Source organism: Mesocricetus auratus, unplaced genomic scaffold (assembly GCF_017639785.1).
Source record: "Mesocricetus auratus isolate SY011 unplaced genomic scaffold, BCM_Maur_2.0 Super-Scaffold_100011, whole genome shotgun sequence".
In the NCBI taxonomy this organism is placed as follows: Eukaryota; Metazoa; Chordata; class Mammalia; order Rodentia; family Cricetidae; genus Mesocricetus; species Mesocricetus auratus.
The window spans coordinates 509043-532471 of NW_024429195.1; the positions used below are offsets into that span (position 1 = coordinate 509043).

Below are 23429 nucleotides of genomic sequence, written 5' to 3' on the forward strand. Positions count from 1 at the left end.
TTGGAGCCTTTGTAATTAAATAAAAATAAATTAGGAAAAAAAGAAAGAAAAGAAACAGGTAACCAAAAGAGACAAGCCAGAATTTAAAATTTTTTAAACAAACAAAATTCACAAGACACATAAAACCACAAAATCAGAAACACTAATATATAAGCAAAAGATGAATAAGACAAAAAAAACTGCCCAAACAAAGCAATATAAGACAAAAATTCTATAAAAATATCATTGAGTTCATTTTGTGTTTGTCATCTACAGATGGGCAGGCCCCCTACCCTCAAACATGATTTGCATACTGTGGTGGTTTGAATGTAACTGGGTCCCATAAGCTCACAGGGAGTAGCACTATTAGAAGGCGTGACTTTGTTGGAGTGGGTGTGGCCTTGTTAGAGGAAGTGTGTCATTATGGAGGCAGGCTTTGAAGTTTCTCTATGTTCAGGATACCACTCAGTTTCACTTCTTGTTGCCTGCAAGATTTAGTACTCTCAGCTATTTCTCCATCACCATGCCTGTCTTCACACCACCATGCCCCACCATGATGATAATGGACTAAACCGCTGAACTCTAAGTGAGCCATATCAATTAAATGTTTTCCTTCATAAGAGTGTGGTCATGGTGTCTCTTCACAACCATAGACACCCGAAATAAAACAGAAGTTAGTACCAGGAGTAGTGTTCTCCTGACCATGTTTTGTTTGAAGGAATGTGGACCTTGGGACTGTGGATTAGAAAAACTGTTGAACACTTGAAACACTGCTTAATGGGTCAGTGTTGTGTTGGAGGCTTACACGAGGTTACAGAGAATTTTAGTAATTTGCTCAGAGATTATTCTTGTGATATTTTGGTGAAGAAAGTGTCTGATTTTTGCCCTTGTCAAAAAAGTTTGAGTGAGGCTAAAGTGAAGAGTTTTGGATTAATTCCCTTGGCAGAGGAAAACTCAAAACAGCCTCATATAGATTCAGGTGTATGGTTATTAATAGTATCTTTAATGAAGATATATAATGAAAGAAGTAAGCTGAACAGAGTAAATTACAAAATGTAAAATTTAAAGAAAAGAGACCACCAAAAAGCAGATTAGAACCAAGTCTTGTGTTCAAGGAGATAAACAAATAAAGAAATTAAATAAAGGGAGTGATGTCCACAGGGCAAGATCTCCCAGGTAAGTTTTTAACTAGTGAAAAGAAAAGAAAAGCTTAGAGCCAGGTGTGATGGTGCAGGCCTTTAAGACAAGCACTGGGAAAGCAGAAAATGTCCCAAGATCAGGCCATATAATCCCTCCAATCTCAGGGCACAGTGGAAAACTCCCCCTAAGCACTCTATGAAGCCGGTTCCTGCTCTGTTCTTTGCTGCTTCTCACCTGAAAAGAGGCAGCCACCTTCTTGTGTCTTTCCCAATAAATTTCTAGTGTGAGGTTTGTTGTGTGGTGTGACTCTGTGGTATTCCTTGACTCCTAACTACCAGAATACCTTTCCCCTATTAGCTATATATAACACTTACAGTTCTGGACTCATGCAGACATGAATGAAGTGTTCAGGACAGAAAAACAATGAACTGCATACACCAGAACCAACAAGCTATATATACCAGAAAGTGAAGCATTGTTTCAGAAACATGTAACAGCAAAAGACGAGAGGGTTTTTTTATTTTTTAATGATAGATACTGAAGCCTTAAAGGAATGTGTCTTAATTTATTTTACACAACAGCCAGAAAGAATAAAAAATTTGTTCTCCTGATGCTCTGGGTTGTGGGAATAAGATGAAATTCTTATTCTAGTAATGGTAGTCAACATACTTTGGATCAACCCTCTCTCGCTAAGACCTCCTGGGGGTTGACTATTCTTTATCAGAAATGCTAGAGAGCAGATGTATTTTTGAATTTTTATTTTAGAATATTTACATATTTATAGGAAGCTATCCTATATATCATTATTAGCTTACCTTCATTTTGACTACAACTAGTCCCATCAATTGAGGTATAGAACTTTCTACTTGTGTCATCAAGGTAAGCACTCAAAAAGGCTCAGAACTTGGAGTATTTTAGCTTGAGATTTTCAGACTAGAAAAATGCTGATAGTGTTAAAAACAAATGGAAAAAAACCCAGGACTTCGACTGCTGAAACTAGATTAAATTTACGCTAAATTACACTCAGAGGAAAGAGAAATAAGCGCACTGAGCTATAGACAATGAAGTTACAGTTTATAAAAATAATTAAATTGAGCAAAGAGGAACACAATAAAATTTAGAACTGGCAGAGAAAAGGAAACATAAAAAGAACCTAAAATATACACTGGAACTGAAAACTGTAAGAAGGAAAAACGAAACATTGTAGTGCAGAAAAGGAAGAACTCAACATAAATAGTGAACTACAGCTCACATAATAAAGGAGATTAGCAGAAAGTGAGCTGAAAGCTAAAACATGAAACACATAAACAATTATAGTGGAACTAAACAGAATACATGGTAAATACATTAAAGCTAGTAAAAGGAACTAGTATGAAGAAAAGCAATCAAATTACTTCTGGAGTAGAAATATGCTGATAAACTGCACTCAAGTAATTAAGTCAAAAAATAAAAATTATTCTTTAAAGTACTGTAACTGTAAAAATCTGTCAACTTATAATTAAGTACATATATCAGATAACTTTCTTTTTATTATTTTAATTTTAAATAGCTTGTTTTACATGTCAGTCCCAGATCCCTCTCCCTCCTCTCCTCCCGCACCATCCCCCCCCGGCTTCCACCCTATCGCCATTTCCTTCCACATAGGGGATATCTAGAGTCTGTCATTTCACTCAGGGCAGGGTCCAGGCACTCCCCCAAGAGTCCAGGCTGAGAGAGCATCCCTCTTTTTCTTATGGACACACGATGTCTGTTTGTATGTGAGGGATAAACACTGATCCGCTGCCCAGGGCCTCATAGGTTGCCCAGGCCTCCTCATTTTCCAAATGAATAAATATATACACACACACACACACACACACACACACACACATACAGAGTATAGTCATATACTATATAATACATCAGATGCACAGATGACAGCAGTACCATAAAATTACAAAAGTTCTTAGTGCATCATTGCCTCAGTAAAGACACATACATTACTCCTATGTATGTGATCATGTTAATGTGAACAAACATACCTTACTGCCAGTCACATAAAAGTGGAGGAAACAAATTTTAAATAATATTACTACACTTGGTAATGATAAATTGTGTTATCTACTTATATATTTACCACACTATACATTTTTTTCTTTTTGAAGACAGGGTTTTTCTGTGTAACAGCCCTGGCTGTTTTGGAACTTGCACTGTAGACCAAGCTGGCCTGGAACTCACAGAAATCCATCTGTCTCTGCCTCCAAAGTAGTGGGACTAAAGGCATGTGCCACCACAGCCCGGCTGCCACAGTATTCCTTTAATCGTTGTTGTAAAGTATAATGGGTCTAATTATATATTATACAATGGTTTACTGAGCTTCACCATCAACAACCTTATGTATCCCATTTTACTACTTCTATGTCAGGAGGCTATGTCAAGTAACTGGCCTATACCATCTAAATTTGCTAAAGGCTCATTTCTCAGAATATATATGTCATTAAGGAATGCATGAATGTATTAGAGTTTCTAGCATAATAAACAGAGAGAGAAAGAGAGAAGATCTTGATAACAGATATATTTTAAAACACAAGGGAGGTATGATACCACACACCTATAATCCCAACACTTGAGAGGAAGATCAAGAGTCAAAGGCCAGCCTTAGATACATAACTTCAAGTTCTACTGAGGTCACCACATCAGACCTTGTCTCAAAAGAAGTATTAAATGGAAATAAACACACAAAACAGAAATAAAGATGAAACATAAGCTGTTCAAACACACCACAAAAAGTCTAAGAAATAGAAAGCAGAAATAAAATAGACATAATAGAAATTTAGCAACAAAATGATAGGGATGAATCCCAATATATCAAATATTATATTATATGGCATACTTACATTAAGTAAATGTGAGTGATTATCAGACTGGTTTAAAAATAATATACACAACTATATACCAGAAATTTATTAAAAGATGGATAATGACATACCATGTGTGAATTAGCCAATAAACATTGAGAGTAGCTACATTAATATCAGACATTACACATTTTGAATCAATAAATCACTAAGGAGATGAAAAGTTAAATAACCAAGAAGAAACAAGCTTAAATGTATATAAGGCAAATAATCTTCCTCTACAAAAAATGGGACACTCAAAAATTAAAATATCAAAGCCTAAACGTAAAAGAAAGTAGAGAATTCAACACATCTGTTAGTAACTATTCAGAAGTGCACAGAAATGAGTCAAGAGATAAACAACAGAAACTGCCACCAAAAACTTGACGTGATCTGCTATTTATTTAACACATAACCCAATTAGTGCATAAAATATGTGGAATGTTCACTGAAACTGACCATGTCCTGATTCATAAAGGAAATCTGCTGTCATTTCTAAGAACTAGTCATACAACTTGTTTTAATCATAATAGAATAAAACTAGAAGCCAATACTAAAGACATAAAAGGAAGAGAAACTGGAAATCTAATATCTCACACCTAAATAATTTACATAATAAAAGGGAAATTACAAAGGAAACCAAAAAATATTTTAGATGGAATGATATATAAGACTATGAGAATTGTTGTGATATAGCTAAGCTAGGGAAAATCTGGGAGATGCAGCAAAAGATGTATCTAGGAGGATATTTATATTATCACATGCTGCTTTAGAAAATAATAAAGTCAAGTCAATAATCTGAGTTCCTACCTTAAGGAGCAAGAAAACAAATACAAAATAAATGAAAAATAATAAAGAGAAGAAATCTATTAAACAAATAAAGACAATAGAAAACAATCAAGAGTCCCCAAGCCTTCTAGCAATCCTCCCAAAGAAAATCAAGACAGATATGAGAAAACAGTAAAAGGATGCATGCAGAAGCATGCGAATTTCTCTGTAGTTTAAACGAAATAAACCAACTGTCTGATCATCCAAAACCGCCCACGCTAACATAATAGGAAATAGATCATCTAAATAAATGTTTCTAAAACAATAATTCTTAAAAGAATAGATGGAATCTCCTATCTATAAAAAGAACCATACAAAGATAATTCTATTTGCTAAACCTATGTAACAGTTAAAAAGAAATTATTAATTCCAGGTAATATTTCAAAAAATGAATATTTTTCATCTTATTGTATGAGGTAAACAGTATTCTGATAAAAAGAAAATAAATAAAACAAAACTAAGTATGCAAATTGAATCTAACACATCAAAAGAATGTATCACAATCAAACTATGCTTATCCAGGAATGCAAAGATGTTTCATTATTCAACTGTAAATTAAGATATCAAATTAGCAGTTGGAAGAAGAAAAGGTACAAATTTGTTGTTGCAAGAAGTACTTCCTTCAACTTCCCTGCCCCCTTTCCCCCCACTCCATGCTCCCAATTTGCACAGATGTTGTCCCTTTACCTTTTTCCAGGTGTCACTGTATGTCTCTCTTAGGGACCTCCTTGCTTCCAACCTTTATCCAAAATTATTTTTTTAAGCATTCTTGGTTATAGTTGTGGAAAAGTAGATAATACTGTATATAAAGAAAAGGATCTATAGCTATATCTTTCTTCATGATGAAAAATTGAATCTTTATCCCAAAAGTCAGAAACAAAGCAAAAGACACTGTTCAGCACTCAGTGAAACAGAATGAGGGTGGGGGTGGGGTGTAGTGATATGGAGAGATGGTTCAGCAGTGAAGAGCACCTGCTGCAATTCCAGAAGACCTTACGTCAGTTCTCTCGTTCATATCGGACAGTCCACAACTTTCTGTAACTCTAGTTGGCCAGCAAGAACACTCCAACATACTGTAACATATGATTACACAGATATATAGACACTAATAAAAGTAAAACAAATCTTTAAAAAGAGAAAGAACAGAATTGGGAGTCTGAGCTAGAATAGTAAGGCATGGAAAATAAATGAAAGTAATACAATAATAACTCAAACTTCCTATCTGCAAATGATATGGCTGTATAGTAAAAGTATAGCATAGTCAAAAAAGACTCAAGAGTTCTATCAAAAAAGATTCCAAAACTTCAAATAGACAAATATTCTAATGGTATAAAATATGAAATTCATAAGATATGCACACAAAACATTTAAATTACATGCTAAAAGTTAGATTTGACACTGAAATTAAAATTTTTAAGATGTCATTCATAATAACTGCTGTAATACTTGAGTATAAATCAGATTTGTTAGACAAATTAGATTTTGTAAAGACAAAGTCTTTTAGATGACTAGTGTTATAACAATTGAACATTTAAAACATTCATTAAAGAATTAAACATTCATTAAACATTAAAAGAAACTGACCTAAGCCTAATATCACACATAAAAGAAACTATACCTCAAAGATCATACTTCAATTTAAAATGTAGAAAAATATTTAAGAGAAGAAAAAGATCTTCATTTTGTGGGTTAAACCAATGAATTTTTACACATCACCAAACACATTATATACAAAAGACAAATTTATTAAAGCAGAATTTGTTAAAAAAAAAAACTATGTTCTGCAGAAGACATCATTAAGAAAAAAAATGAAAACACCCTCTAACCACAGACCTCCAACACTTCTTCAAAGCCTGCTCAGCCTTCCAACAGCCTCTCTCCTTCCTCACCATATCCTAGCCCACAACTCCAACAAAAGCCACCTGCTTTTCCAGAGGCCAAGCAGGTTCCCAGAACCTCAGGTAAGGCCCTCCAGGCATAAAGCCAACACTGTCTCAGAACTCTCCAAGGCTACCACCAACAGCACCCCCTCTCCTAGTCTCCATATCCTGGCCCACAATTGTAGCTGAAGCCACCTGCTCACCAGAGTCTGTAAGGCCCCAAGAGCTCTCTAGTCAGCTGTCTCTGTGGAAGCCAGGTGCATGGTTGTGAATCTCTGCAGGTACTTCCATCCGTTACTAGATGTAGATTCTATGATAACAATTGGAGTAGTCACCAATCTGATTACAGGAGAAGGTGAGTTCAGACACCCTCTCCACTATTGCTAAGAGTCTTAGTTGCAGTCATCCTTGTGGATTCGTGTTAATTTCCCCAGCACCAGGATTCTCCCTACCCCCAATATGGCTCCCTCTATCAAAATATGTCTTTCATTGTTCTCCTTCTCAGTCCTTCCCCAGACTCACTCATGCAATTCCCTCATGTTCTCATCCCACATTCCCTCCTCTTTACCCCCATGTGACCAGTTTACTCAGGAAATCACATCTATTTCCCATTCCTAGGACTATCCATGTGTCTAACTTAGGGTCCTCCTTGTTACCTAGCTTCTCTGAGGCTATGGATTATAGTCTGGTTTTCATTTGCTTTACATATGATGTCCACTTATTACTGAGTACAATACTGTGTTTGTCCTTTGGGTTTGGGTTACCCCACTCAGGGTGATTAGTTCCACCCATTTGCCTACAAATTTCATGATGTCATAGTTTTTTACAGCTGAGTAATACTCCATTGTGCATTTTCTTTATCCATTCTTAGATTGAGGGGCATCTAGGTTGTTTCCAATTTGAATTTTAGTTTTGTTCTCACTGTAAACTATGTACCTTCTCTGAATCTCAGCTTCATTGTATATAAAAGCTGGTAATATTCAACTAGTATGTTAGAGTGTACATTAATGTAACATTTCTATAGCTATGCCTACCACCTTAGTTCTTGTTTCAATGAACAGAATTTTAAACTGAAAGGAAGCCAAAAATTAGATGTTCAAGGTCATTTTCTATTAAGCAGTAGGTTAGATCCAACTTGAGATAAATGAGGCTGTAACCCTTCTCCAAACTGAAGACTTAATTTAAATCATCATTTTCCTAGGAAAACAAAACTTTCCCATAAAATAAAAATAAAAATGACCAACAACAATAACAACAACAACAAAAAAAAACACAGAAAAAGCTGATTTGCTATGGACTAAATATTGTGTCTCTCTAAAACCCTTGTGATGGGAGAGTCCTGTGTATATGTAAATAAAGCACTGTTGGTCAATAGGGAAGCAAGATAGGTGGGACTAGGAGTCTGGGAGGATTCTGGGAAATGTAGTGAAGAGGCTGGTCACCATGTGACTCGCAGGAGGAGTGCATCCTAGCAAAGATAAGTTCCTGAAAAATATATATGAGTAATTATGGGTAAATAATCAAGTCAGACCTAGCTGATTAGAAACCAAGCAAATGGCCAACAGCTTCATAATTAATATAGTGTCTTATGTGTTATTTGGGGGTTCAGACAACTTGGCAGGGCTCTGGCAGCTGGTGGGAAAAACTACATATACAGCGTTGCATTAATATCCACAGCGTGATGACATGAGAAGGTGGGACACACAAAGATCAGGATCTGTGTACTTACAGAAGAGCCTCGTAAGAGCTGTCCAGTCCACCATGTGAGGACAAGATAGCTGTATATGAGCCATGAAATGATTAACAGACTGAGCCTCTCATTCCTCTAAGTGTAACAGAATTAAAGTCACAAAAATCTCTAGGTTAGGTGGGTTTGCTTAGAAATTATACCAAATGACTATAGAATAAAAGAATATAAACCTTAGATATTCTTGTTGAAGTGCTGGACAAATATACTCTCAAGCCATTAACTGGTACATGGCTAATAATTTGTGGCACATTCATACAACAGAGTACTACTTAGCAATAATGTGTAACACAGTGACACATGAGCAACATTAAAGCATCACAGAAGCATTTGTGCTAAGTAAAAGAAGTGCTATACAAAGACTAATGCTATGAAATTTCAGTGATATGACAAGAAAAGGCAAAGTCAGTTTACATTTGCTAAAATGAGAAAAGAAACTATACAAGGTAAAGGCAAAGTCAGTTTTGGCCACAGTGTGAGACCACTTCCAAAAGCAAGCCGTTGTCTGTGTGTGTGTATATAAATATATGTTATATTTTAATCATTGATTTGTCAGCTTTATAAGCATCTGCAGATCTACCTGCAATCTATCAGTTAATCTTATTCTTTTTTAGAGTAAATTAAGAATCTTTCTGATTTATATTGAAGCTATAATAATTAGTTGATAGACTAAAATTTAAACACCTTAAATCGATGTCTATATACTATATAAAATTAATGACAATATGATTGGTAGTTTTTAAACTATAAAAAGACATAGTAATAATCAAATAGAATTGTTTTGAATGTAGTCTTAAAACTTGGAGGTACAAATGTGAATGGACCAAGGCATTTATAATGTTATCATTTTGTGCCATTACACAACAAAATAAAACAAATGTTTGGATCTCTATAAACCAAACAATTCCATGCTGTACTGTATCATTTATAGGAATGACTTTTAGTAAAGTGAATGACACTCTAGAGTAACCACAGCAATAATTTGCAGTATTAACAAAGATTCTCACAGTAAAAAAAAAAAAAAAAAAGACTTGGAGGTACTGTGAATATGTGTGTTTACACATGTACTAGTTAGTAAACAGGCATGAAATAGGACAAAAAAGATGGTTACCTATCTAATACCAACAAGACAATTTTATCATTTTAAAATGTTTAAATACATATTTCATTTACCTAGAAATAGAAATCTAAAATAATCTATTATTAATTATGTAAATGTGTACTAATATGATCTAAATAAATACAGTGTTGACTAAGATATGCAAGGTAATTTGTAGCTACAGAATTACAAAATTCTCTTCAGATTTGGCAAAATTCTATTAGTTGTTAACAAGAAGGTTACTTTATTTACTCTTGAGGAGCAGGGAATATTTTATGGATGAATTAACATTTAGAAGATGAATTGAAATGAGGAAAGATAGAATAAAAAGTATTTCATGCTGAGGAGGCAGCCTTCATGAAGACACAGAAGTGAGGAAAAAGTATAGTCCTAGTTTGCATTCTGTTTCTGTGCTATAAACACTGAGCAAAACCAATGTGAGAAAAGAAAAAGTTTATTTGGCTTACCATCATTGAGGAAAGACAAGTTAGAAACTCAAAGAAGGAACCTAGAGGCAGGAACTGAAGAGGAGACCATGTACTGGATGGCTCCCCATGTCTTTGCTCAGTTTGCTTCCTTTTTTTTTTTCCCCCTTTTTGTTGTTGTTGTTGTTTTGTTTGTTTGCTATTCAAGACAGGGTTTCTCTGTGTAGCTTTGGAGTCTTTCCTGGAACTCACTCTGCAAATCAGGCTGGCCTCAAACTCACAGAGTTCTGCCTGTCTCTACCGCCCAACAGCTGGGATTGAAGTCATATGTCACCACCACCAGTTGGCTCAGCTTGCTTTCTTATACCAACCCAGGACCACCTGCCCAGCAGTGGCACTGCCTACAGTAAGATGGGCCCTTCTGCAAGGATTATTAATTAAGCAAATACCCCATGTAGACATGCCCACATACCACAACATGAGGAACTATATTAAAGAGTCACAGCATTAGGCAATTTGAGAAGCACTGGCCAGGCAATCACCATAAGAAACATAAACCTATCATTCCTGCTATTAAACCTCCATCAGAGGCATTACTCCAAAATTTGCAGAGTCTGAATCATTAGAAGATTGGAAATGGCTCCTAACAACAGAACTAGGTGACACATCATATGTCTTATATCGAAAGGGACCTTGTTTGTCATCTAAAGTTACTGTTAAAATGTTTATCCTTTTTTTCTGTATCTATTTAATATGTAAAAATAAAATTGTAATTTAAAATATAAAAAACCTTCATCGGGCATAATCCATGTCAAATTCCATTGCAGAAATTATGTAATGATTAAACTATATTGATATAATGAATAAAAGAAAGGGAGGAAGAACTAATGAAACTTTTATCTATTTTTGCTTTTGTATCATAGTATGTTCCCTTTCTTGAAAGTGACAAGTTGTTTTGGTTAAATTAAACCTAACACTCAAACTTACATAGTGGGAATAGGGTGGTGATGTTTCAGTATAGCATAAACATAAACCTAATATAATAGGTATCAATAAGCAAGAAAAATCACAAAACCTTTAATTTGAAAGAGAAAAGTCCAGTGCATGCATTTCATTAAAGATAGATTTGTTTACCCACTTAAGAAAACTGCCAGAATGAAGCTTCTTTTTGTTACGATGACAAGTGTTCAAGGCATACTACTTTCTAACCAAACATTTACCCTTCGCCACTGGTGAAAGGCAACAAGATCTTTTTACAAAGTCTCATCTTTTTCAATAAATTTTGCATGAAAACATGTTATCTTGGCACAAAGTTGCCTGCTGTCATATTGGAAGTGTGATAAATGTTTAATGAAAACAACACCACACAGCTTGGTGTCAGACAACAGCTATCACACAGCCCTGCTTTGATCCAAACAGACACTTAAAAGGAGTTCTAAGCATGCTCTGCACCACAGAACTCTATAACCTATATGCAAATTACAATAAATTAGCATAAGTGACTTCCTGCTGTATAAAGAAGTAAGAGGTAAGGAAAAACATGACAGGCTTTGTAAGTATGCAACTGCTGTCAAAACTCAGAGTCCAGCTTTCCCAAATCACTTCCAACATTTTCTGCCAAACATTAGTTAGAGAGGGAAGAAATACATTCTCAACAGGAATTACACAGGAAACTCAGGCACTGTAAGGCTGCCAAGGTAGATATGCACCTTATATCCCTAAGTTATGATTAGTATATTGTAATAGTGCTCTTATACCTCTACACTTTCAGCTTTTACAGTACCAAATCCTCATTTTACAGAAGAATCAATAGTATAATTAGAAGGAATTCCTAACTTTCATAGAAAATAAAAAGTTCAGAAAGTTATATCATTAGAATGTATAACCTTAAGTCCAAATGTCTGAGCAAAATATTCCAGAAACATTGGTGCTTAAGCTAGATAACTATCTTATCTACTGAGGTACTAGTAAAGAAATAATGGCAAAAACCCTCCACAGAGCAGGTCATGCTTAGGAAAACTAACTGTTACACATGAATCTAGCCTGACTCAAATTAAAATGACAGAATTGTAGTATATGGCTTGCTTTATTCTGTGAAGCTGCAATAGAATACCTCAGACCTGATTCTTTAAAATGAACAGAAACTTACTGACCTTGGAGGCCAGGTAGTCAAGCATGGCTGGCTGGCTTCCAAAAGGAATTTCTTTGGTATTTCATGGCAGAAAGGTAAACAGAAGTGAAGAGAATACTTCAAAAGGAATTTACTACTTCAGTGACAAAGCCCATCTGCCATAACAATATTAATCCACTTAATAAAGCAAAGTTTACTTGGCTTAGTCACCTCTTAAAAGTTCTCATGTGCCAACAATACTGCACCAAATCTCCAGATATCTAACACATGAATTTGGTGGGCTAGGGAGATGAGACGTTCAAAATCAGTATTCAATAGCAACTACCAAAGCAATTCGTTTTCTGCATAATGATTTAAATAATGATTGACGATGGATTTAAATTAAGTCCATTTATATTCTACTCTTGAAGATGGCACTATGATTTCAGAATAGTAGAATGGTGGCTACTTACTTATTCATACGGTTTTCCAAAATGCTTCAAAAGATGTTCTAAAGAAGTTAACTATGTATTATTGCATGTTGATCAAGATGTTGGTAAAGAACCCTAATGCACTAATCCATGAGTGATGCTGCCGAGATACATAATGTTCAGCCTCATCACACCAAGTTGCAAGAATGAGACCCTGTGATGTTTCAAGTTTCTGAGTATTGTCTCTTAGTAACAGTTTAAAAAATAAGTATCAAGATATCCCCAGTGAAACAATAATGGTATTTTTATCATGGGGGTGGCCAACAAGTGTCTAATAGGACTCAAGACTTGTTCAATAGTAAGGAATATGCATGATACTATAAACATAGTTAACTAACCATGGCCAGAATATCATAGACCCTAGAGGAGAACCTATTACTGCCATTTTTCTTAACTAATATAATTTCTAATTTTAACCTAAATACACATATACCTACAATTAAGTGTGGACCTCACCCCTCATTGAAGATGTTACTTTTTGCAGTGGGTGGAGGCTAGTTTAGAGATCCACAAGTGGCCAAAATTCAGAGAAGGTACCAAACCCCACATGATACATCCACAACTCAATTATTCTGCTTTAACCTCAGGGAACATTGTAAGAACCAGAGGACTGGAGCCCTGCTGTGAAATGTCTTCTCATATGTCTTCCACATATGAGAAAAAAAAAAACTGAACCAAAGAATATCAACAATATGGTTCCTGTACAAGATTTTGCATAAGGACAACATTAGTTTACATGCCAACATGGATGGGGAAAACTTCACAAGATTTCATCCCTAGGTGAAGAATTATATTCACTGGCTGCTGAAAGAGGGAGAATAACATTTTTCCAGGGATAAGCTCCCACATAGGTTGTCCAATTCCAAATATTCAGTCCTGAACACATGTACATATGAACAATACTAAATGGACTCAATATGTTATACACACGTATACTTTAACAATAATTAAGGAAGCAGTCATGTATGTGGAGGGGAGTTAGGGGACAAAGAAGGAGTTGGGAGCAAAGAGAAACAGGAGTGATTTAGATGTGCTCATGAACGAAGTTCTCAAAAAAAAAGGTTAACAAAATAATGTTACTTCTTATTACAATACAATAATAATATTAAGAAAAATCTGTTTTCTTTTTTATTTAATTTAAACTAGAACAAGCTTACTTCACATGTCAATCCCAGCTCCCTCTCCCTCACCTCCTCTCCCAACCTAGCACTATAGAAGCTTTTAAATATATATAATATATAAATATATTTAGAAATATGTATTTATTGGCTGAGAGACACTTAAGAAAGTGCTCAACATTCTTAGCCATTAGGGAAATACAAATCAAAACAACCCTGAGATACCATCTTACTCCTAACAGAATGGCTAAAATAAAAAACATCAATGACAGCTTATGCTAGAGAGGATGTGGAAAAAGGGGAACATTCATCCATTGCTGGTGGGAGTACAAACTTGTACAGTCACTTTGTAAATCAATATGTAGATTCCTCAGGAAAATGGGAATCAGTCTACCACAAGATCCAGCAATTCCACTCTTAGGCATATACCCAAAAGATGCCCATTCATACAACAAGGATGTCTGTTCCACTACTTTCATAGCAGCATTATTTGTAATAGCTAGATCCTGGAAGCAACCTAGATGCCCCTCAACTGAAGAGTGGATGAAGAAAATGTGGTACATTTACACAATGGAGTACTATTCAGCAGAAAAAAAAACAATGGAATCTTGAAATCTGCAGGCAAATGGACAGCATTAGAAGAAACCATCCTGAGTGAGGTAACCCAGTCACAAAAAGACAAACATGGTATGTACTCACTCATATATGGATTTTAGACATGGATCAGGGGAGTGTCAGCCTACAATCTCAGAGCAAGTGGGTCTGGGAAACAGGGAGGTTCCCAAGAAATATGTATTATACTTGAGAGAAGTAGAATGAGGCAAGGTTTCCTGAGCAGACTGGGAATATGGTGGGAGGGGAGAGGGAACCAGGAGAAAGAGAGGGAGATAAAAGGAGGTGAGAAGAAGATATGGGGGAACAGGAAGGTTGAGTTGGGGTAAGAATAGAGGAGAGCAGGATGAGAGATACCATAATAGATGGAGTCATTATAGCTTTGAGGAAGAGAGCTGACACTAGGGAGATTTCCAGAGATCTACAAGGATAACACCAACTGGAAAACTAAGCAATAGTGGAGAGACTACATTAATACCCCCTACCTGATGATAAGGCTGGTGACTACCTTATGTGACATCCTAGAACCTTCATCCAGTGAATGATGGAAGCAGAGACTACTCACAGCTAAACACTGAACTGACCCACTGGAAGCCAGTGACAGGGATGGAGGAGTGATGAGCAAAGGGGTCAAGACCGTGCTGGTGAAACCCACTAAGACAACTGACTGGACAAGGGGAGCCCTTGAACCCCAGACTGATGGCTGAGAGGCCAACAGGGGAGTAATCCAGACTCCATGAATGTAGTGTCAGTAAGGAGGCCTCAGAAATCTCTGGGGCCTTAGGTAGAAGATTAGTGTTCACCATGGTGTACAAATGAACTTTAGGAGCCCATTCCACATGGAGGAAAGCTCTCTCAGCCTGGACACAGGGAAAGGGCCTACGTCCTGCCCTGGATGAAATGACAGACTCTGGAGGACCTCATTCTTCCTGGGGAATGATGTGGGGATCGGGGGGGGGGCAGGGAGGAGGGGTGGGAGAGGGAGCTGGGATTGACATTTGAAGCATGAATGCTTCTAATTTTTAAAAAAACCATAAAAAATAGAATATCATTTGATCTCAATCACCAATTCTCATTATTAGTAATTATGGTGCACTACAAAATTTAAAACAGTATGCAGTTGTGAGAAGATACAGTTTGAATTAGAAACCAAATCACAATGGGTTAATCCACTGATGGGTTCCTACTGAATGGGCTAAGCAAGAGGAATGACACAGATGGGGAAAGTCACTAGGGGTGTTGTCTTTGGGAATATACCTTGCCCCTTCTGTCCCTCTTTCTCTTATATCTGTATCCTGGATGCCAAGAGATTTCCTCTATCATACTCTTGTACCATGTTTGTACCTTCCCATAGGCCTAAAATCAACAGACCCAAGGAACCATGGGTTGAAACCTCTGAAATTATGAGCAAAAAAAAAAAAAAAAAAAAAAAGGCTTTTCTCCTTTAAAATAATTTTCTCATTTCTCAGATATTTTGAAATACCAATAATAACAACAAAAATAGAAATTAGGATAGCAAATAAAGGTACCTATTTAATGAAGGTGTTAGATAACAAGTGTCAACTGCTTAATGGAATTTTTGATACTTAAAAAACATTTAAAATGAAAACTGTGATGAAACAGAAAGTAGATATTTACTATTCAGTGAAAAAAACAAGGTCATATTTCCTGGTTATGTAAATAAAGCTAAATGAAAAAAAATAAGAATAACTTATAAATAACTAAAGAATAAGGCAGTTCTTAATCCATATTTCCCAGTCTTTGAAACTTACTCTACATCAGCACCCTCCAAATACATCATTATACTGACTTTCTCTCTTTACCAAGAAACTGCCTCTGTACCTTTCCTGAGTCTTCACCTGGCTAACTCAGTCTTTCTACACATGTAGCTGGATACCTATTATGAGATGGTTAATACTGGTTGTCAACTTAACAGAATCTAGAACCACTTAGGAGACAACCTGTAAGCCTGTTGATAAAGGGTTTTATAGCCTGGGCTAAATGAGGTGAGAAGATCTACCCTTAATATGGGTGGCATATTCCACAGTCTGGGGTCCCAGACTGAAGAAAAAGGAGAAAACGAGCTGAAAATCAACATTCACCTCTATCTGCACCCTTACTACAGAGCTTTGGGACCAGTTGTCTTGAGTGCCTGCCACCATGACATCTTGATGATGGCCTGTACCTTTAACACCGAAAAGAACCTTCCTTCCTAAAGTTGCATTTGTCAGCTATTTTGCCACAGCAATAATCAAGAAAAAAATTACATAGTAATTTACTAATCTTTTAAACTTTTGCCGCAAGGGTAACATTTCAAAAAGAATTTAAAGGCCAACAATCCAGATGGGACTTCGTATCATCAGTGTACACATGACTTTATAAAAGCTAAACACAAAGTATCTGGAGCAGCACTCATGAGTTAAGAGAACCTGAAACTCTTAGAGGACCAGAGTTCAGTTTGCAGCTCCCAGTTGCCATGAACTCTAGCTACTGAACATCAGATGCCCCCCTCACACCCTCTCTGACCTCCTCTGGAACCTGAACACGCGCTCTGTCGTAGTTTGAACGTAACTGGCCCCCATAATCTCATAGGGAGTTGGCACATTAGGAGGCGTGGTTTTATAAGACTCGGTAAGACCCTGCTAGAGGAAGCGTGTCACTGTGGGGCAAACGTTGAGGTCCTATACTTTGTGTTTCAGCTAACTTCCTGTTGCCTGCGAGATGTAGCACTCTCCCAGTTACTCTTCCAATGCCACATATTCCTGCACACCACCATGCTAACTGAACCTCTGAAACTATAAGTCACTACTTCAGTTAAATATTTTTCTTCATAAGAGTTGCTATGGTCATGGTGTCTCTTTACAGCCATAGAAACTCTACTAAGACATACATGTGCCCCCATGCAATCACACACATACACATAACTTCAAATTTTTTAAAATTCTTTTTAAAAAGTTAGGTAGAGACAAAAAACTGGAAAAGATGTAAGAAAAGTTAAATGTTATTAAAATTAACAGAATAACTTTTTAGAGAATAAATGCTCCAAGAAACATGTAAGATACTGGCAAGTCCTTACCTTCTTTTATTCCTAAAGGAATTAATCCTCAAGGGTAGAAACAGGAAGCACCTCAGAGAAAAAGTTTGCAAGCTGTTGTGGAATTATTAATCTTCACTACATTAGATTCTTAGCAACTCACCCACGTTTGATACTGTGAACTTCTTTGTCCTTGCCTTTGTCCTTCTCCTTTTCTCTTTTCTCTTTGTCCCGTACTTTACGTCGGTCTCTGTCCCTTGACCTACTACGGGTTCTTCTATGACTGGATCTTTCACTGCTTCGACTATGGGAACGTGGACGAGGTCTTGACCTGGACCTAAAGAGATTTTATAAAGTAGATTCAGTCTGCCTTGAAGTAAAAATGCAATTGATCTTTTAAATTACTTGAAAGTACTTTGTTCCAATTCTAGACCACAAAATTAATTGTGCAAAGAAAGTATATGAAAGAAACCCTATAGATAATCACTCTCAAAATTAAATGAAAACATACAGATGCTATCAAATTTGAAGGAAATTAAGGTTCAATTGAAACATTAGAAAAGGAGAAATTTTGAGCTACAAATAATAAGATAAAGATTGTCATGTAAGTTGAGTAAGAAGTAAGACTATAATCTTGATAACTATAGTTGGTAATACTTCTATAGTGTAAAATTGATGAGGAAGTATCTTCAGTTATAAGGGTGGAGGAGACAGAAAAGAAGAAATGTATGATTATAGATATATTAATTTAACTAATCATATGATTTTATGTACAACAGATGACATTAGATACAACATGCTGTATATCTAAACTTTATAAATAAAATTATTTTCATGCTAAAGGAAAAAATATTACAAATAGGGGCTATGAGGATGACTCAGTGGGTAAAGTGCTGGTTGTGAAAACATGAGGACGAGAATTCAGATCCCCAACACTCACATAAAAAGCTGGACATGGTGGCTAACATCTGTTAACTTCAGCACTGAAGGGTGGAGACAGTTGGATTGTGGCAGATTCTGGAACCTGCCTGCTGACTGATCTAGCCAAAATGGTGAGCTCAAAAATCATTGAGAGGGTCTCTCTTAAAAAGTAAGGTGGAAAAATGAGGAAGACATCCTAAGATGAACTTCTAGCCTGTACATGTGCTTACACAGGTGAATGCACCCCTACACACACACACACACACACACACACACACACACACACACACACACACGTTAGCAAGTAAAAGGTTTGTTGTTGTCGTTGAATGTTTTTGCAATAGATGCTCCTATGTTACTCAGACTTCTAAGCTCCAATAGCCAATGTGCCTCAGCCTCCTGAGACACTAGAATGACAGATAAACAGCACTATAAGGGAACAAACAAAAGGGAAACAAGGGAAAATCTTAAACTTTCAAGTAAAGTCTTAAGTCTCCACAAACAGTTTAACAGATCAAATGCATTTAACATAATCTATAAACAGGGTTTTCATTATCCTTAAAATCGTTTTTATCATCTACTATTACTTCTATTTTCTCAATGTGCAAGTAAGACCATTAACCCGCTTCAACCCAGTACGTCATATAAACTGAATCATTTTATTAGGTATGATAATTTATGTGCTAAGAAGTAATGAATTCAGGACCTGGTCAGAGAACTGACAAGAACTCCTCTACTAGACTCGTAATCCTACAGATAACTATAAAAAGGCACAGAAAAGTGATCAAAAGAAAGATTTTTCTGGAGGTGGGATAGGACACAAATTACTGAAAAAGTAAGCAGCAATGAAAAAGCTGCTGTTTTAGAACCTTCCATTCTGTAAGTAAACTCAAGACTGTACCCAGAAAAGATAAACTCCCACAGAAAATTTTCTTATTGGAGAAACTACCAAAGACCAAGTGGCAACAGAGACTATGAAAGGTGAATCCTGCAAAAACAAGTCAAAGATGATATCCAAAACTCCTAGATAAGTGCTAAACTAACTACTAAGCTACATGCCCAACTCTGTGATATCCAAAATTTTTATATGTAAACTATTTTCAAAGCTCTGTCTGAATCTTAACTCATCTTAAGAACAACAGAATCTAAAGAGCTAAGACTGAAAGCATGGAACCAAAGTTTCGGCTGTCCTCGTAAGTACAAGACCTCCACAACCTCAAACCAAATTTTTATCCTGCTGAAACAAAGGCTTAATAGCATATTACTGAGGAGAACACAGTAGTATTAAGAGTATGATATTCATCATGTCCAGGATAGATTTTTATATGCTGTGCATATAAACAAATTCATAAATAAGCTCTATTCTTGGGTTGTGGGAGATGAAAAACGTAGTCAATATCCTTGAACTCTACAGGAGGTCAGATGTCTAAAGTAGTAGGCAAAGATTTTAAAGTAGTACTTATAACTATGCTTGCAATGAATACAAAAGTAAGCAATCTCAGTAAAAGCAAAGAAAAAACTCAGAAAAATGAAATACAGAAATTCTGGAGCTGAAATAACCTAAAAAATATGTTGAATGAAATTAAAGACAGACTGGTAGATAATGAGACCAGAATCTGTATCTCATAATGACTCAATCACAATTATAAATTCGAGCCACACTATACTGGGCATCTAGAACAGGGAGGGTGTCTACTGTTATGACTTTCAGTGAATATAGTGCCAGAAGTCTTTGTTAAACCAATTAAGCATGAGAAAGAAATAAAGGATATACAACTAGAAAGGCATGAAGTCAAACTATCCTAATTGTTGATGATCCAATACTACATATAGAAAATCCTAAAAATTTCACCAAAAGACTATTAGAACTAATAAAAGAATTCAGTAATATTGCAGGATACAAAGCCAACAAACAAAACTCATTGCAACCAAGCACGATGGCACAAACCTGTAATTCCAACACTTGGAAAGTTGAGACAAACAGATCAGCAGATGGAGGTGAGCCTTGCTATACAATGACTTCTAGGGCTATCACAGCATGATCCTCTCTCTCTTAAAAACAAAGCAAAATGCCTCAGTAGCATTTTAATGTTATTTTTGGTGGTCCTAGGAATAAAACCCAGGGTGTTACAAATGTTAGGGAAATGCTCTACTACTGAGTTTTATTTCTAGCTGACTCAACAGCATTTTAACATACCAGGAAAGATGAGAAAATCAGGAGAGCAAGCTCATAACAATAGCTATAAAATAAAAGCACAGAAACAAATTTAACCAAGGAAGTAAAAGAATTCTACAATGAATGTTACAAAATTCTAATAAAAGTAATGAAAGGCATAAAAATACTGAAATTTTCCCATGTTCAAGTATTGAAAGAATTAATAGTTAAAACATCCATAGCTCCCCAAAACAATTTACAAACTTAATACAATCCCTCTCAAAATGCCAATGGCATTCTTCATGAAGCTATAAAAAAAAAATTCTAAAAGTCCATGTAGAAATAGAGACATCACAATAATTGAATTTAAGAAATAGCTATTCTATACAATCAGAGCCAGCCACATAGTGTGAGGTCTGAAAAAGAAAAAAAAAAAAGACACACAAATGAATGGAGCTCAGTACCAATCCCAGAAATAAAACATCTGCAGCCAAATAATTCTTGACAAGGCCCCCAAATATACAACAAAGAATGGAGAAGTCTTTCCATTAAAGGGTGGTGTTGTAAAGTAGACATCTAAACACAGAAGATTTAAACATCACCCTCATCTCTCATTCTGCACAAAACTCAATTTGAAATGGAACAAAGAACTAAATATTAAGACTGACATTATTAGAGGAAAACAGGAAATTTTCAAGACACTAGTACAGAAAATTATATTTTAAATACAACACTAAATGCATAAACATTCAAGTGAGATTAAATTATGGAATTATATATTAACAAATATATTGATTGCATTAATAATTATATTAGTATAATATATTATATGTATCAATAATTGGGTTTGTATATATTTAAATTAACCAGCATATAATATGTACATAGCATATAGAACTAATGCATGCTAACCAAGAATTTTTTAATTGTTTACTAATTGTGGATTTCACATCATACATACTGATCCCACTCATCACACCCCCTCATCCACTTGCGCTGCAACCTCTCCCAAAAAACAAAATTTAAAAGTGAAACCAAAAAGACAAAAACAAATAAAAATCTTGTGGATGCTGTAGTGTGGCCCAGTGAATCACACAATATACCCTTTATTCCATGCATCTTTACTTAGAAGTGTTCACTGCAATGAGTAATTGTTACATTTACGACTCAATACTTGGCCCTCACTGGGACTCCTCTTGGATATCCTATTGGTGTGACTAGTGTCATGAAGATCATATAGCTTTGAATGTGCAGGTCTAGGCCCTTCACATACTTCAGCAGTTCATTGATAAGTTGGATGTGGGATGGGTTTTCTTGTAGTCCTGGTTCTGGGTCTGGGTGGTAGCTGGATTGATCATCATCACCATCCAGGCGATAACTTTCCAGCACTGCCCTGATTAGCTCACCCAATGTAGCAGACAGCAAGGAGCAGGTTTAATTCTGTTCTCACACCTTCAGTAGGTCCAGCTCACCCTCACTCACACCACCAGGACCAGCTCTAAAAAGCCCTGGGCAGATACAGGGCCTGCTCTCCAGACTGCTGCACTTGGTGAGGGGCAGGCCCAGCTCTTCCATTCTTAGTGCCCCCAAGGTCAACACTCCCACCTGTTGGAGGTGGCAAGGGGTCCATGACAAATGACGGAAGGGGCAAAGACAGCTTTCCTGCTCTCATACCCACTGACTACCAGGGCATTTTATCAGTCACTCTCAAACCCAGCTTTTCTTCAGTATGTTCCCTTTCGATCTCTAATCTCAGTTTATCCAGTCAATTAAGAAAATTCAGTTAGCTTCAAAGCTATCTCGTGGCTTCTCCTGAAATAAACTTTGCTGTAGAAAACGCATGCCTGCAGTTCTCCAACTTATCTTCTTCATGATTCACCCAATATACTCAAGACATTTATGTCATTCTAGAATAGTCTCCTATTAATGTTGCTGGCTGTTACATACTAAATAAGGCAGAAAAGTTAAGGTAGCCGTTTGATCAAATTAAACAATATGTTTAAATACACTACAGTATACAATGATACATGATCTTCTTCCTTCAAAGACAATGCTCATTAACATAACCCTCACATTGTAGGCCTCTTAATCTTATTTATCATCTTCTATATCCACAGAAGAAAAGATAGAAAATGCAAAACTACAGGTAGAATTGAATTATAAAATACAGTTTTGAATGACCATAAAATTACACGCAGATTTTTAAAGAATCAAGCTAAAAATAAAATAAAATGAATTAAGCTACTGACTTCTTGGCTATAATAAGAATTATTTTACACAAATTTGAACAGGACCCATTTCTTAGACATATGACCAGTTCTGTTTGCAATTAAGTGGCTTTACTTACAAATCTGAAGAGTCTCACCAAGAATAAAAAAATGACAGATCAAAATAAAAATATTTCTTACTCTGACCAAACAAATAAAAGCGAAAGGAAACTGTATTAACATTTAAGATGTTATTTGTCCCAGTTCCTTAAATAAGTATCTTTCTGATAAATCACTCTAGAAGTCTCTGGAGTACAAAAGTCAATATGGAGATATATTATAAGCAAAGAACCATTTGGTAAAAAATGTGGGACTCTAGAACACACAATATATAAGCAATAAATGGACAGCAAGATGTCCTATTATACCAGATAAATGCTTTCAATATCTACAGAATAAGAAGAATAACCATAACATCTCTACATAAAATGAATTACTGCCCTCAAAAGCCAATTTTTCAAGTTTAATTGGCTAATAAGTTCTAAACACATGTAATCAAAACAGATACCTTACTATTTTGTCTTTCAAAAAAACAGTTTCCATACTTCAATCAGTCCTTAAGTTGAGTGCTACAAATAAAGATAACATTTACTATAAAAACTGTCGTTAAAATTAAAGACTTACATATTGAATAAAACCTAGCATAGACTTCATGTCAGGATGACACTGTAAACAAGAGGATCAAATTCAACTCACTACCAAACCTAATTAAAACCATAACAAGAGGGATTTTTTTTTAAGACCTAC

The 23429-nt window shown here is 35.8% G+C and overlaps 1 protein-coding gene and 1 long non-coding RNA gene across 6 annotated transcripts in view; one reads left to right on the plus strand and one right to left on the minus strand.

Annotated features, from left to right (window-relative positions):
* Positions 1-23429, minus strand: part of Rsrc1 (arginine and serine rich coiled-coil 1) — a 306538-nt gene that overhangs the window by 214130 nt on the left and 68979 nt on the right. For all 5 annotated transcript variants that reach the window (XM_040754324.1, XM_040754325.1, XM_040754327.1 and 2 more), the window contains exon 4: positions 17503-17676. In XM_040754324.1, coding sequence (XP_040610258.1) covers positions 17503-17676 — 174 coding nt within the window. The remainder of the gene's footprint in view (positions 1-17502; positions 17677-23429) is intronic.
* LOC121143141 overlaps positions 1-23429 on the plus strand; it is a 120454-nt gene that overhangs the window by 37270 nt on the left and 59755 nt on the right. The window lies entirely within an intron of this gene.